This window comes from Schistocerca piceifrons, chromosome 11 (genome assembly GCF_021461385.2).
Source record: "Schistocerca piceifrons isolate TAMUIC-IGC-003096 chromosome 11, iqSchPice1.1, whole genome shotgun sequence".
In the NCBI taxonomy this organism is placed as follows: domain Eukaryota; kingdom Metazoa; phylum Arthropoda; class Insecta; order Orthoptera; family Acrididae; genus Schistocerca; species Schistocerca piceifrons.
Genome location: NC_060148.1, coordinates 130,361,674 through 130,378,267, shown reverse-complemented (window position 1 = coordinate 130,378,267; position 16,594 = coordinate 130,361,674). Strand labels below are relative to the sequence as shown.

The 16,594-nt window shown below is 40.4% G+C and overlaps 1 protein-coding gene across 5 annotated transcripts in view; it reads right to left on the bottom strand.

The window, feature by feature from the left end:
• Nucleotides 1-16,594, bottom strand: part of LOC124720171 (zinc finger protein ZFP2-like) — a 72,076-nt gene that overhangs the window by 16,931 nt on the left and 38,551 nt on the right. Inside the window, exons 5-6 of one of the 5 annotated variants that reach the window (XM_047245495.1) lie at nucleotides 5,925-5,962; nucleotides 2,299-3,310 (exon numbers count right to left, since the gene is read on the bottom strand). The exons of 2 other annotated variants lie outside the window; for them this stretch is intronic. In XM_047245495.1, the coding sequence (XP_047101451.1) occupies nucleotides 2,299-2,363 (65 nt within the window). In that variant the 5' untranslated portion in view covers nucleotides 2,364-3,310; nucleotides 5,925-5,962. Of the gene's footprint in view, nucleotides 1-2,298; nucleotides 3,311-5,924; nucleotides 5,963-16,594 lie in introns of those variants that run through there. 2 more of the 5 variants (XM_047245498.1, XM_047245494.1) reach the window with 2 other exon arrangements.

Here is a 16,594-nt window from a genome sequence, read left to right as displayed (position 1 = left end):
GGGTAGTGCATTATATCACTGATTGGTCTAGGAATATAAAAAGCATAGCTTATGTCACTGAATTAATAATAAATACGGAGCAGGGGAGTTGCAACAATACCTCCTGGGTACTGTGAGATTGATGATTTATATGTATACAAAAAACAATTTGTTTAAGGATTTGAGCTACATGCAAATGTTAATATGTTCTCATCAGTTAAAAGCAGAAATATTGTGGACTTTAGTAATAAATGTTCAATAGCACAGCTAGTAGGTGCACAATACTGATAAAATTTAAGAGTCAAATCAACCATTCGACATACTGCCAGTCAGTACAATTTATGTAGAGTAATATCGCAACGACTTTTGTACCTTGACGACATATTAGTACATATTATGTACGCATTTTTTCCTACAGTAGGTCCTGCTTATAAAATTGAAGCCAATGAAGTCCAAGATGAACACAGACTGCCACACAAAGCCAAGGTGATGAAGGGTTCGAACCCATTGGGACATTGGCAGGTACCACAAAGTTTATCTCTTGAGTCATAGCCGAAAGTGAACTTCGGGAGGTAACATAAGAAGGGCATGCCACATATGGTGGGCAAGGCAGTCATTGAAAAAGTGGGGCCGTGTGCAGTGGCCACGCCATTTGAGGCGCCATGTCATGGATTGTGCTGGAGGTTCGAGTCCTCCCTCGGGCATCGGTGTGTGTGTGTGTGTGTGTGTGTGTGTGTGTGTGTGTGTGTGTCATTCTTAGCGTACGTTTGTTTAAGCAGTGTATAAGTCCAGGAACTGATGACCTCAGCAATTTGGTCCCTTACGATTTCTCGCACATTTGAACGTTTTTTGGAAAAGTGGGCATATGATGGGTGGCTAGGCATGACAGAAGAACAGGACATATATCCACTGAGAAAGATATCAAGCTGGTATGACAGTGGTGCCCCAGTAGCTTCAGAGTAGACTCTCAACCGGGCTAGTGTAAAAGGCGTCAGTGGCCAAGCATATTCCACAATGGTGGACTATGTTAAGACACCATAAGGTGGGGAGACATGCAGAGAAACACGCAAAACACCCATAGTTTGGTTCTGAACAGATGAGGTATCAGTACAAATGGAGGAAGGTACTCTGATCCACTATCTGTGAATAACAGGGTTTATGGCTATAGCAAAGAGGGTGAAGCTCAGGCAGATTCCTGGACACCGCTTTCCTCTGGATACGGGTGTCTGACAGGGCTGAACCCACATGTACTGTGAAATTTCAGTCCTTTAAAAATTCATTAAAGAATTGGAGCAGGTGGCCTCAGAAGCCCACCAGTCCTCCAGCTGATGTCAGCTGATGTAGGCTTTCTCCAAATCAAAGAACATAGCCACAGGCTCGTTTTTCTGCAGGAAACCATTCGTGGTATTCGTTGAAAAACTGACGAGATGGATGACTGCCAAACAGTGCATTCCAAATCCTCACTGTGCAGCGGTCAGGAGATAGTGAGACTTGGCCTGCCAAACCAGCCATCCATGAATCATATGTTCCACCACCTTGCAAACACAGCTGGTGAGAGAAACAGATGGTAGCTAGAAGGGAGGCGTTTGTCCTTACTGGGCTTAGGTATGGGTATAAGAGTGGCTTCATGCCAGCAACTGGGAAATGTGCCCTTTGCCCAAATGTGACTGTATATACAAAGGAGAAAATGCTTTCCCATGAGAGAAAGGTGTTGCAGCATCTGAATGTGATCATCGTCTAGTACTGGGGCAGAAGACTGGGATGAGTTAAGAGCACGGTCTTGCTGCCTCATAGTAAAGGTGAGATTGTAGCATTCACTATTCTGAGAGGACAAAGTATCAGTTAACCCCCCTCCACTCATTGCTGAGGGAGGAAGGTGGGGTGATAGTGCGTAGAGCTATAAATCTCCGCAAAGTAGTGGCCCTAGGTGATGGAGATAGCAATAGAGACCAATGACATCAAAAGTCATGGTCATACCAGAAATCAAGGAATGGAGCTTGGTTGCAAAGAGTGAACAGATGTTGCCCCATACCATGAAAGAGGGAGTGAAACTGTTAAAAGAAAGAGTAAATGAAATCCAGCTAGCTCTTTTGGTACTATGATGAATACGATGACACTGTGCATGCAACTGTTTATAATGAATAGAGTTCACCATCACAGGATGATTGTTAAAACTGTGGAGAGCATGTCTCCGCATGCGAATCACATCATCGTACATATCAGTCCACCTAAGGAGTGGGACACATTGAGGTAACATGAAGTGGAAGGTATGGAACATTCTGTGGCAATAATAATGATAACATTTGTAAGATACTTTACCTGCTCATCACAGCTGGGGAAATGTTGGTCGAAGGTTGCCAGAAAGAGGTAATGCCTCCACTCATCCTTAGAAAGCTACCAACTATGTCTATAATCAGTTGTAGCAGTCAGTCTGAAATGTGTGCGCTCCATTTTAACTGAGAAGGTCTGCCAAGAGGGAACCTCTTGGAGACGTTCTCAAAAGGCCTGAAGGGTGACAGTAGGCATTACAGTCACTAAGCAGCAAAATGGGGTGAGGGAGCAGCTGATCAATGTGCTGAATTAAGTCTCCCCTGGTGACAGTGAATGATGGAGGGCAGTAGACATTAAAAAGAGAAATGTGAAACGATGAAGGAAAATGCAGACTGCAACAGCTTTCAGCTAGGTGTTCCATGAGATGCTTTGGTTACAAACATCATCCTGCAAGACCAGTACGTCTCCGCCATGAGATTGACTGCTGTCCTTGAGATGGGGAATATCAAAGTGGACTGAAAGGAAATGTGGGAGGCCGCCAGGACACAATTTTGTTTCTTGGAAGCAGAAAAGAAGTGGACTTTGCGTTCCTCATTATTCGATCTAATGCTTGCTATGTTCCATTGGGGAAGAGTCATAACAGGGATTGGGGAGGAGGCAACAAACGAATGGTAGTCACCTCCGTGGCTGCCGAGTGCCAGCCTTCAAAGACACACTGCTACACTGTGCACAGGCTGGAAGCATCAGCATTCTCCGTGGGTCAGCCTGCCGATTCCAAGGGAGAAAAATTGTGGGTGGTGTGCACCACCCAAAGGGAGGCCAACTGTATGAGGGTATCATGCGGTGGGCCGTTGAAAAGGATCTCTAAGTCTGGGAAGGACAGAACAATTTGCCTTTCTTTGATTTCTTAGAGCCTTGTTGGCAGTCGATGACTGATGTGTGTTGGCTGGAGGAATGTAGAATGTCTTCGCAGGAGTATTCCTCTTCTCCTCTCTGGCCTTCCAGTGGTGTAGCAGGTGATTTTGTAGTCGGGGTGAAAATCTGGCAGCTTGCTGCACACCTGCAGGAGAAGAAGATCATGATACTAATGCAATACTCGGTAATTTCACAACTGAAGTTCTGAACTGGAGGTCAGAAGTCTGCATAGCTACATTCTTTGTGAAACAACAATGCACAGCAAGAATGATACTAAAATAAAGGGCTCTTGACTAGCTAACAATGTGCAAGAGACACGATATGGTAGTTTTTCCATCTTCCAGATGGCCCACTCAACAAGGTACACGAGCCATTCATGGGATGAGGTGGCATGGTCGCCATTAGAATTGATACAGTGGAGAGGAGGTGGTGAGAAACCACCCTCGTGAACACCTCTACCACAAGTAGCACATTTGGCCATGTTTTGACAGGGCATGCGAGTGTGGTTATAATGTTGACACTGGCAGCGACACATCTATTTTTGACGCATGATCAGACTGTGATGACTGCATGATGTTGTTGTTTGTTCAGTCCAGAGACTGGTTTGATGCAGCTCTCCACGCTACACTATCTTGTGCAAGCTTCTTCATCTCCGAGTAACTACTGCAACCTACATCCTTCTGAATCCATTTAGTATATTCATGCCTTGATCTCCCTCTACGATTTTTACCCTACATGCTTCCCTCCATAACAAAACTGATGATCCCTTGATGCCTCAGAACATGTCCTAGCAACTGATCCCATCTTCATACCCTGCCTTAATCTTTGAGGGAAGCATTACTCAATCAAATGACAGAAAAAAGTGCATGTGTGCACTAGGTTTGCATCAACCTATTTCATTGCCCAATGGACTGCAGTAATAAACTGATCAGATAAGTGCGGATTTTTCCCTCGATCAGACCCTCAAAGAGCTGAGTGCAAGTAACAGCACATGATGAATTCTGCATACAATGGTGCTCAACACCAACAGGATATCCACGGAGGAGCGAAGCTGTTAGCAGAGTTTGGGCTTAAACTCACAACTGGTATCCAGAAGAAAAGTCGCAATACATAATCGAGAATGAGGTTTCACAGAGCTGTGGTGCAGTGGTTGGCACACTAGACTCGCATTGATGGTTTAAACCCATGTTTGGCCATCCTGATTTAGGTTTTCTGTGATCTTCTCTGCATTGCTTCAGGCAAATGCCGGAATGGTTCCTTTGAAAGGGGACAGCTGAGTTCCATCCCCATCTTGTCTTAACCCGATGGGACCGGTGACCTCGCTGTTTTGTCCCCTTCTCCCAGATCAACCAACCTACCTCTTGACCTGGGGCTGGCAATTATGCACTACCCTGTTGCCTATTATGTATCAAATGGCTGGGCTGGCCTTTAGGAATGCACAGGGAGGAAGAAGAAACAAAGAAACCCAAACACCAAAGCGGAGGAAGGAGGGGAGAGGTGAGAGGGAGAACGAAGAGAGAAAGGAAAAACAAATCATGGACTGTTCCGATGTCAGGCTATTGAAACACATTCCTGAAACTAACCAAAACATGTACCCCAAGGACAGGGGAAAAGAACAGCAGGACAGATATTCAGCACAGAAAAGGAAGAGGTGCTGCAAAGACTATGAATCCTGTGGCACCTAAGCACACTCTAAGTGTGGTGAGCCCCCAGGGAGAGGGAGGGGGGGATTTTTATTTCAATTATATGAAAACATACTTTCCTCCTATGACCTACACGTAACGACCAGTATAAATTTGATCAGCATGGTCGGGTGAAACACTGGCCTTTCATTCTGTTTCTGAAACACTAATGGTCATTGGGCTTCAAAACAAATAGGCAATGGCTCTTGAAATAGGTCTTTTAGGCTTTTTAGGGAATTTCTCTCTGGCAGATTTTCGAAAGTGACATCATACAGGTGCCCTCAAGACTATGCGACAGATACACAATATTACTGTCTCTAGAATCAATGAGGATTCATCACTTACATCTTCACAACCTTACTGAAACTGTCTCCACATATTTAAGGTACTTCTTGATGATGGGCTGTAAACCGTAAATACTACAAGCTTGTGTGTTTCCTGAGCATGACTGCAGCACATTGAAAGAGCTGTTCAACACTATATTCTTTAATATACCATGGCAGTGAATTAACTACAGTCTTGTTCTACAGTAGTACAACATTAGCTTGTGTCCATGAAGATGAATCTATTGAATTTCAGTAATTTTCATGTGATGCTCTACATTAAGCACACCACAGCTGCTGACTTCCACATGAACTTTCATTTTCCTGTATGCATATTGTAAGTTGGTTCAAATGGCTCTGAGCACTATGGGACTCAACATCTGAGGTCATCAGTCCCCTAGAACTTAGAACTACTTAAACCTAACTAACCTAAGGACATCACACACATCCATGCCTGAGGCAGGATTCGAACCTGCGACCTTAGCAGTCACGCGGTTCCGGACTGAAGCGCCTAGAACTGCACGGCCACTGCAGCTGGTTATTGTAAGTTGCTTCTATTTATTTAGAAATGAACACACAATTGCTCTAGTAGAGAATAGCATTACTGACCATACTGCCTTGTTACATTGTAGCTTGTCTGCAACACTAAATAATTACAGAAGTGCATTTCATTTCATATCTGAATTACTTCAACATACAGTAAGTAAAAATTTATGTTACTCAAAAAGTTCCACTGTATATAATGAAAACTTACCTCTCACTATTTGATGCATACTTTGTTGAGGTTGCCACCTGAAATATTTCAAAAAATGTCCAGTGATTCACAACTGATGAGAGTAAATAAATAAAATTCTATTAACACCTACCAACATCTGATTGGTCAATCAGTTGCTGTATGTGATTTTTAAAAATTGCATTAAAGATAACATGATAAACTTTGCAGTTATTGAAACAGTGTGTCAGTAAGAATTCCCACTTCATTTCCACCCTATGTTTTTGATCCTGTAAATAATTATGCAAGGCAGTGGTTCAGTTTTACCATACCTCCCACTAGATGATTCAAAAGAAAAGTGGCTGAAGACATTTTTCATCTGTCATGCACTTACACCTTACAGAAAATTTTCATTTCCTCATTTCATTACAAAAATTGTTATTGACAGAGAGGTGAATCCATCATAACAAGTGATCCATTTGGACCTTCGTGTTCTTGGCAGCTGACAAACAACTTGCAAAGGTGAGGAGTGTCTTCTAAACCCAGCTATAAAACTGAAACCCAAAATAAAGTACGGGCTTGGAACATTAAATATACAAATACTAATAAATGTTGGCAAACTGAAAATACTGTTGGATATTGTAAATTTACTACAAATTAAAATATTAGCATTAAAAAATATCAGATACACAGAAGAAATCCCACTTTCTGGTAACTGTAGATTTTTCACAGGGAAAACAGAGACGAAATTCATAGAGCTATGCCAACACTATGCTCTGAATTCATAAATGGAAAATCTGTATTACAATCAGTTACAAATTTTTCAGTGTCTTCAGAAACACTCTCCCTGTAACATTTCAATATGTAAATGACAGACAATAATTAATGGACACACACACACCAATAAATCAGGATAACAAGAACAATGGAGACAAAGTAAAACATTTTTGAGAACAATGTTGAGAAGAATCTGATGAAGTACCACAGAAAGAGTATAAAAATTTCATTACATTTTAATCCTCGAACTGGTTGACAATGGAGATTAAAACATTTTCTGACTCCATTGTCATTAAATGTATTTATTCACTAATGGAATTTTGACTATTATGCCATTCTCGAGTGACACCCCACTAAGAAGTAAGTCAAGTTACTAAATGTCACACCTGGTGCATGGTGAGTACAAATTAAAAAGGGCAGTAGGACATGACTTTGACAGACATTATTACATGAAATGCTATGTCTTTTGTAGGCATATAGACGGCAAACACTCCCGTCTTTTTATGAATATGGAATTTGTAAACATGGTTAACACAAGGAAAGTGGTGTCTGAAAAGGAATTATGATGCACTCCGACAACACAATGAGCTGTCACTTGAGAATGGTACAACTCCAAAATAACAATTTTGAATAAATACATTGACTAACAGTCCAGGAAGAAAATGTATTCATTTATAAATTTCTGCCTAACTATGGATGTAAGAAAAATGGAAAACTGGTAGGAAAAAGACTTTAGAAAATTTAGAAAAGTTGTTGGCAGCTAACACACACACACACACACACACACACACACACACACACACACACACACACACACACAAAAAAAAGTTTTTGCGTTCAATGCCTATTAGCTGTACAATTTCTAACAGTTTTCGGACGACAGGAGACAATGTGGTACTGGGGTGCAAGACTCACACATTTCTCACAGTTGACTCACATATTACGTGCAGCCAGTCTTCTCGGGTCAGACGGCTGCATCTATATTCACAAACCCTTCTTCTCCGAAGACTATATCTGGTTAAAGGAATTTCAAAATAGACTCCTTTTCTACTCTTGAAATAATTCTGCACTTTCAGGTTACTTTTTGTTCAACTCTGTTATATTTTCATCTCCACAGTAAAACAACACAAGTTTCACACAAGCATTCAACTCTCGCAAGTCAAACCTGTCTTGGACCATAAGATATTAACAGATAAAAGTACAATATGTTTGGTTTAAAAACCACTATAGAACCAGTTCTTGCTTCTCTTTAGTTCAACACACAATTCATTTGTTCACAACAATACAGTTGTTACACCATCAAGGAATAGAGCATGCTTGCTCCTTATACTGGACATACAGCTTACACGGCACACAATGCAAACACTTGTCCGAGTTGATCGACCGTCACTATTGCAGTATTCTTCAGATACATGTCCATTCTGTACGCACAGAAACCGGTGGCGAGGTGGACACATCTCCACACTCTCATTCTCGTACTTAAAATATCGGGTGTTTGAGATGGTGGGAAGCCGAGTGTCTCTAAATCATACACTGAAATTCTCGAGGCACTGCTAACTATGATCGAAGCCTATGGCTATGTAACAAAACACTGATTTGCTGAATTGCTCTTGAGGTTCCAAAATAGTTTTGTGTGTGTATAAGACCCACAAATTAATCTTGGGTCATCAGAATTGTTATTTCTGTTTTGATGTAATGTAACTTCGTTTAAACTGTACGTAGATTTGTAGTAAATGGATTACAATTACATAATTTTTAATAATCCACTGGCAGTTATTTCTATATTACACACTTATCGCAACGCTTTTTACAAAATACTTTTGAGTGCTACTGTAGTGGGACTGTATCTACCCACAGCGAGATGAACGAAGCAGATAATGAACAACAGTATCAGCATACAACCACTGTTTTGTTATGCAGATTGCTATAGGCTATCTGATGCCCATATGGACAGCAGCAGGAATCCTTAACTACAGTGTGTGATGTGAGCTCTGCCAATCAAATCATAACTCATTCAAAGAAGAGAACTACCGTATCCTATGGACTATAAAATGCTATGGACTAAGACACACAATTTTCAAGCAACATTAAAAATTTTTTTTACCATTTCTATTGTTAGACTGCAAAGCATTACTAAAAAAAAATTCTTAGTTTATGAAACTGAATAGTTCTTTATAATTCCTGAAAATTGTCATCTCAATTTTCTCTATTTTCTCTTCCTCTACATTATTGTTGTTCTCTTCTTATTTAAGATGATCTTCACTGAAATCGAGAGCATTACTTATGCTGGATTTCTTGAAAGATTTGACAATTATCTCTTCCCTCACTCTAGGCCATGATTGTTTACCCACTGACACTTGCTTGATTGCAGGCCATTTTAAAGCTCTGTTCAGCATAAATTCATGTTGTGTTTCATCCATTTGTTCGTCTGTTAGCAAATACACTTTCAATAGTTTATTTATTGAGACACCAAGAAGTTGCAACTGTCAAGTAAGTCCTCCTGGAATAACTGAAAGCTCTGTACTTGTCTCAATTTCTCTTTTCATGTAGAATTTTTCAAATGCCTGCTAAACTGATCTAGCACAAGAGTACTCTTCTTCAATAAAGCACCTTTCCTTCTCTCCCACACTGTTAATCCTAAATTTCATACCAGCCTTGTCTATCCAACCCCTTTCATGTACACGAACAACTGCTGGCAGTATTTCAGAAGGTTTTGGCGTTATTTTGTACTAAAAAATGATCAATGGGTTAAGTTTGGTACTATTAGCACAACATGAAAAGACAACAGTGTAGTGCAATTTTTCATGTCCACTTGTTTTTATAGTTACATTTTTAGCACCTTTCATGGCAACAGTTCTGTTACTCAGCACATCAAATGTCAGAGAAGTTTTGTCCGTATTTGCTATTTCACGTAGTTCTGCACAGGTTATCTTCTGACGCTGAATAATAAAGCAATGTAACAACAGTAATCTCTCTTCATACTCTTGTGGCATTCTCTGAGGTGTTTGGGTATTTGTTTGCATCCAAAGTCCACGAAGTTTCATAAACCTGTAACACCAACAAACTCCACCCTTTAAGTCTGTTGAATACCACTTTAGCACTACCTTATGACCATGTATTTCAATTATTTTTGTATTAATTCCAATGTCATGATGGTGCCCTTGAATCCATTTCAATATATCATTATCTAGTTGTGTTCATTTTGCATTAGTCATCTATGAAGTGAGTACTATACGTAAGGTTCCCAATGAGCTACATCCTTCAGGGTACGTGCTGGGCAAAATCCAACAACAGTGCCATGTGCAGTGGTTCCCTCACTCTTGAGCTCCCCGTCCACGATTCGCTATGTCCCTCAGTGTTGGCTTGGCAGCCATCAGAGATGGAAGTGGTGATCGCTGCACCTGTCAAGTGCAAGGTTCAAGCAGTAATCCAATTTCTCCACGCAAGATAGTTACTGTCCATCAAAATTCATCGGCCACTGACTGAGGTTTATGTTGAAGAGTGCATGTTCATTCATCATGTCCACAAATGGTGCAGGGCTTCTGCTGAGGGTCACACGGAAGTTCACGATGAAGAACGCAGTAGAAGACCTCAGGTTTCGGACACGATTGTCCATAAGATCAACAGTGAGCTGCTCAAAGATCAGAGCATCACTGTTCGTGAACTTGTTGAACATATTCCTGAAGCTTCCCACAGCACAAATTAAAGAACTTTCATAGAAACGTTGGGTTATCACAAGGGGTGTGCTCGCAGGGTCCCCTGGATAATGACTGATGGATACAGGAGCAACGCCTTGACTGTGCTCACAAGTTTCTTCAACAATGAGAAGGCTGTCCAGTCTTCTCCTATCTTTTGGATGCATTCCTCCACTCATTTCTGCCATCTGTCTCTCGGTCTTCCTCTTGGTCTCTTTCCTTACAGTTTCATCTCGTGTATCCTCCTGGGTATCCTCTTCTCCTCCATTTGCTTAACATGCCCATACCATATAAGTCGATTTCTCTACCTCCTCCCGTAATGGTTCCACCTTCATTAACTCTCTGATCATCTCATTTCTCAACCTGTCCATCTTTGTCACTCCAATACCGCTCCTCACAAATTTCATCTCACTACCTTGTACTTTGCTTTTCTCTCTGCCTTTCATAAGCCAGGTACCAGATGCGTATGTAAGGATTGGGGCATAGTATGAATGGTATATAACTTTTTACTGATTTGGGATACACCCTTGCTCCATTTCAGGGTTCTGCCACTCTTCCAAAATGCTTCTGCTTTTCTCCCCACTCTATTTCTTTGTCGTTTTGTCCACATTCCTGTTTCCTAGGTACTTGAAACTGTTCACTCTCTTCAATCATTCCCCATCAATTGTTATTCCAGTTGTTCCTCTCTCCTCTGTTCTTGTTGTGATAATTATCTCACTCTTACTCATACTAAATTTCATCCCATATTTTTGTACTGTTCATTCCCACATGTCCAACTGGTCTTGTACTTCCTCCTCCTTATCCCAAATCATCATATCATCTGTAAATACTACAGCTTTCATCTTTCCTTCACCAATTACTTGTGCTACTGTGCTCATTACAATAAAGAGTAATGGTGAAGATGCACCTCTCTGCCTCAAGCCATTCTTCTGTTCAATCCAAGCTGATCTCTCTCCTCTCGCTTTCACACAGCTCATACTTCCATGGTACATTTCTCTTATCCTCCAAATAATCTCTTTTGCTACTCCTCTGTTCTCCAGAACTTTCCACACACTGCTTCTATGTATAATATCACACGCTTTTTCAATGTTCAGGATGGTCAGTAGTAGATCTATTCCATATTCATAATGCTGTTCCTGCAGTTCTATTACAGCATAAATTAGACCCACAGTGGACATTCCTGTTCTGAAACCATGTTGTTGTTCTCTCATCCTTCTAATTTTGTCCGAATTCGTGCTTCAAAAATTTCCTCAAAAATTTTGCACAATGACTCATCGATGCTATCCCCCAATACTGCTTGCACTATTTTCTATTTTCCTTCTTAAAGAGTGGGACAATTATTCCCTTCTTCCAGTCTTCTGGGATCATCATCTGTCTCCAAACAATTTTCATTACTCGAGACAGCCATTGTATCCCCACCTCCCCTGCTGCTCTCACCATCTCTACAGTTAGCTTATCCAGACTTTGTGACTTCCATCCCTCCAGCTTGCCCTATGCCTCTTCCACTCCTCCCCATGTAAGGTCTCATATTACACCTTTTTCGAACCTTCACTATCCTCATCCATCATTCTGGTCCACTGTTCCATCCACTTTCTTCTCTCCTCTGCCACCACTCTTTTTGCTTCTTTCTTTCTTGCTTGATGCTCTTCTCTTGTCTCTACTGTTCTCTTCTGGAACCAGGTATTTAGTTGAATTTACAGCCTTTAGATCTGAGTGATTTACCATGTAACCAAAATTTAATGGATTCCTTTAAGCACTCATGTGGATAAGCTCACACTTTTCACTATTTAGAGTCAACTGCTCATTTTTGCACCATGGAGGTAACTTTTCCATACTATTTTGCAATTTTTTATCATCTTCTGATGACTTTACTAGATGATAAGTGACCGCATAATTTGCAAAGAACCTAAGACTGCTGCTCAGATTGTCTCCTAAATTGTTGACATAGATAAGGAACAGCAAAGGACATATAACACTACCCTGGGAAATGCCAGCAATTGCACCCGCTTTACTCGATGACTTTCTGTCAATTACTACGAACTGTGAACACCCTGACAGGAAATCACAAATCCAGTTTCATAACATACGATATTCCACAAGCATGCAATTTGACTAGGAGCTGGTTGTTAGGTACTATGTCAAAAGATTTCTGGATCTAAAAATACAATATCAATTTTAAATACTTTGTCTATAGCGCTCAACACTGTGTGAGTAAAGAGCTAGTTGTGTTTCACAAGAACCATGTTATCTAAATCCATGTTGACTATATGCCAATTGACCATTCTCTTATGTTTGAAAACAATAACACAATATATGTTCCAAAAACCTGCTGTATATTAATTTTAATCATATGGGCCTGTAATTTAGTGGACCATTCTTACTGCCTTTCTTGAGCATTGGTGTGACCTGTGCAACTTTACAGTCGTTGGGTCCAGATCTTTCATCGAGTGAGCAGTTGTAGTAGTATGGAGATATTGCATCAGCATGCTGTGAAAGGAACCTAACTGGTATACAGCCAGGATCTGAAGATGTGCTTTTAATAAGTGATTTAAGTTACTTCACTACTTCGGGAATATCTACCTCTAAGTTTCCAGAATGAGATTTTCACTCTGCAGCGGAGCGTGCACTGATATGAAACTTCTTGGCAGATTAAAACTGTGTGCCCGACCGAGACTCGAACTCGGGACCTTTGCCTTTTGCGGGCAATTGCTCTACATCTGAGCTACCGAAGCACGACTCACGCCCGGTACTCACAGCTTTACTTCTGCCAGTACTTTTTTACCTCTAAGTTATTCATGTTGACAGCTGTTCTTGATTAAAATTCTTGGAATATTTACTTCACCTCTTTGGTGAAAGAATTTCTGAAGGCTGTGTTCAGCAACTCTGCTTTAGTAGCACTAACATTGATAGTATTTCCATTACTATCATGCAGAGAAGGCATTGACTGTGTTTTGTTGCTAGTATACTTTACATATGACCAATGTCTCTCTGGATTTTCTGTCAGGTTTGGAAACAAAGTGTTGTTGTGGAAACTATTATAAGCACCACACACTGAAGTCTGTGCTCAATTTCATACTTCTGTAAAAGATAGCCAGTCTTGTACATTTTACATTCGTTTACTTTTGGCATGCTTTTTTCATTGTTTCTGCAACAGTGTTTCACCCATTGCATCACACTGACCTGTCTCGTCACACAAAATAAGGTGATACTGGGCTTACATGTATTCCACTTCTCTGCCATTTAAATCACTTATTATGGTTCACAGTTTTGCCGTCATCATCTTGGGGCATGCTGCACACAATTGCTTCTGAATGGTTTAGTTTACAGAACGAATAGTGTACTATTTTAACAACACTATTGTATATATACTCTGAAGCTACACACACACGCACACACACACACACACACACACACACACACACACACACACACACACACACAACCTAAATGAATAACCTAATCAAATTCAGAATTATTATAAAATGAAGTTACCTAATTTTGATCTTTATTTTAATCGTGCCAATCACGTTAATAACAGCACATCTCCTGCAGAATGTACTTCACTGTAACAGTGCCAGCAGTAAATTCTAAGGAAATTAACACCCAGTGGCAATGTTAATAGCTAAATAGTGCTATACTAGTACTTTAACATCACATTCATTCATTCAATTACACTGCATTTGTGAATTGCAACATAAGAATGTTTCAAACAAAGAAATCTCTGTCACCCGTTACAGGTTAGAGACACCCTTTTACACAATGAATAAAACATAAAAGCAATGACAAAACAGTATTTCACAAACCTTTTACTCCCTCAACAGTATAGTAATTGATGCTCTAACATCATGCAGATCCACTGGGGCAGAGTGAGAGAATTTGTCCATGTGCATGTTTAAAAGCTGTACTTTCAGTTGGTTGTAAATGCAAAATATTAGAATTATGGCCAAAATTTCCAAGCTGAATCAATTTCAGGGCCGATAACTTGCAAGTACCATATTTTATGGATTGTAAGACAGTACGGACTGTAATATGCATGTTAATTTTTAAGAACTTTTTTAAAATTATCATTTTAACTACTTTTAATAATAGATTGCAAATCCAGACTGAAAAAGTCCTTGATTTATGAAACCAAACTGACCTTTAAAACCCCCGATAATCATACTTCCTGTTGTTCTTCATGATCGTCCTCTTAATACCCAAGATATTCACCACCACCATTGCGAGCATTACTTATGCCAAACTTCTTGAAAGATTTAACAATGTCGCCTCTCACTCTACACCAAAACTGTTTTATACACAGACACACTTCTTTGATTGTAGGTCATTTAACAGCTGCCTTTAGTGTGAATTCATGTTGGGTTTCATCTGTAACATAATGATTGTATTCAGTCACAAAATTTGCCAGAGTGGAAGTGAGTTGCAACAGAGCCAGCCACAGGCAGGGGAGGGTGTTATTCGTTGCAAAGCAAAACATGGCCAACTGCCTGTTCGACCACAAGACAGGACAGCCCACCCTGAGTCAAATTGGAGAAAATTGATGGCCACCATCAGCTGCATCGCCGTGCTACCATCACAGTCACAGCCAGAGATGTCACTGACAGCAATATTCAAGTGACACCACACTCAGCCCCCTCCTTGTACTATCAGCAATGCTGCACATCTATTGTTTCGCATGAGGGGCAACCAGATGCCTCCACCAATCTGTTCCTTATGTACTATAGCTGAGGGCTGGAAAAATGGAATCAACTGACCAAATCTAATGTCACCCTCGCATGTATCATTTTGCTAAAGGGAACAATTTGGGGTAATAACTTAATAAAATACAGAAAGTGTGAAACAATTTTCGGATAGGATAAGGAAAATTAATGGATGTATCTACAAAATAGGGCAGGATGCTGCAGTGAATTACATTATTTTGCTAGAAGCTGAGCAGATGGTCCTCTATGGCTTTTAAAGATGGTTGCATCCGAAAATGTAAAAATTTGTGTAGAAAGGTGTCCAAAAGATTTGCCAACAGCAGTGCAGTTAGCTATTGAGTGAGAAGATATCTATTTGTTGACTGGAATGCAGGAAAAATGGACAGCATTTGCAGAATATATATAAAGTTTCAGGTGTGGACGAACAGGGCACATAAGGAGACACTGTCAGCCGCCTCAGGGTAATATGAATAAAGTAAGAGAAAGTACTAGTTCTAGAAATACAGAACCAGGCAGCAATAAGGTGATAAATACCAATGCGAACTCCAGGTCCATGTACGGTTGTTTCCAGTAAGACTGGATGCTATGAAACTGTATGCAGAGGCAGCTTGTGCAAAAAAGGAATAGTAGGAACAAAGGGTTGCACGATATTACTGGACGCAGGGGTGCTTGTGTCAGTCACCAGTAGTGATCTGGTGAAATATAAGCAATGGGACCCAGCACGGTACAAATTGTGTAGAGTTGGGGTAAAGATGTCACACTATTAGGATCGGTGGATGTAGACTTTTGCCTCGATATGGCTCAATTTGAACAATGAGTAGAAATTGTGACTCACATGGGTGATGGCTATTGCATGATTCTGGGATTAGACTTCTTACATCAGCACTGTGCAATGATCAATCTTTAGCAACATAAGGTGGAACTGGATGGAAATTGTTTCAGTACAGTGAAGCCATTGCCAGTGTAGCGATATCATGAGGAGTCTGTAGCAAAAGATGAACCAATTAAACCATGTACAACCACACTAAGGCCTGACTTGCACAATAATGTACATAAGGCTACTGGGAAATTTCTTTAGGTCAGTGTTGAATCTAGCTTGCCAGTAAGAATTTTGTGGGTGGTGGAACCATTAGAAAAGAATGAAGTATATAAAGAGTGAAAAAAGGTACCTGCTTCTATCAATAGTGCAGACAACATAGGATTAACAAAGCGGTTGTTAATTGTTAAGATGACATCTCGGAGGAAGAATGGGGCATGTGGGGTATCAGCCATGGATAATTGTCAGACACTGTTGAAATAGCATTATGAGAAAAACTGAAGCACCTGGAAGGAAGCTACAAGCAACAGATGAAAAAATTACTTTAGAATTTAAGGATTTATTTTTCCAAAAGGGCCACTACCAGCTACACTTATTACATAGCACCACATATCAATGGGAAATGAATCACCATACAGAATATCCAAGCACTTCCTGCCAATTTTAGAGCAATTTAATGGTCAACAACTGAAAGATGGAATAACTGAAGAAAGTAATAGTCCATGG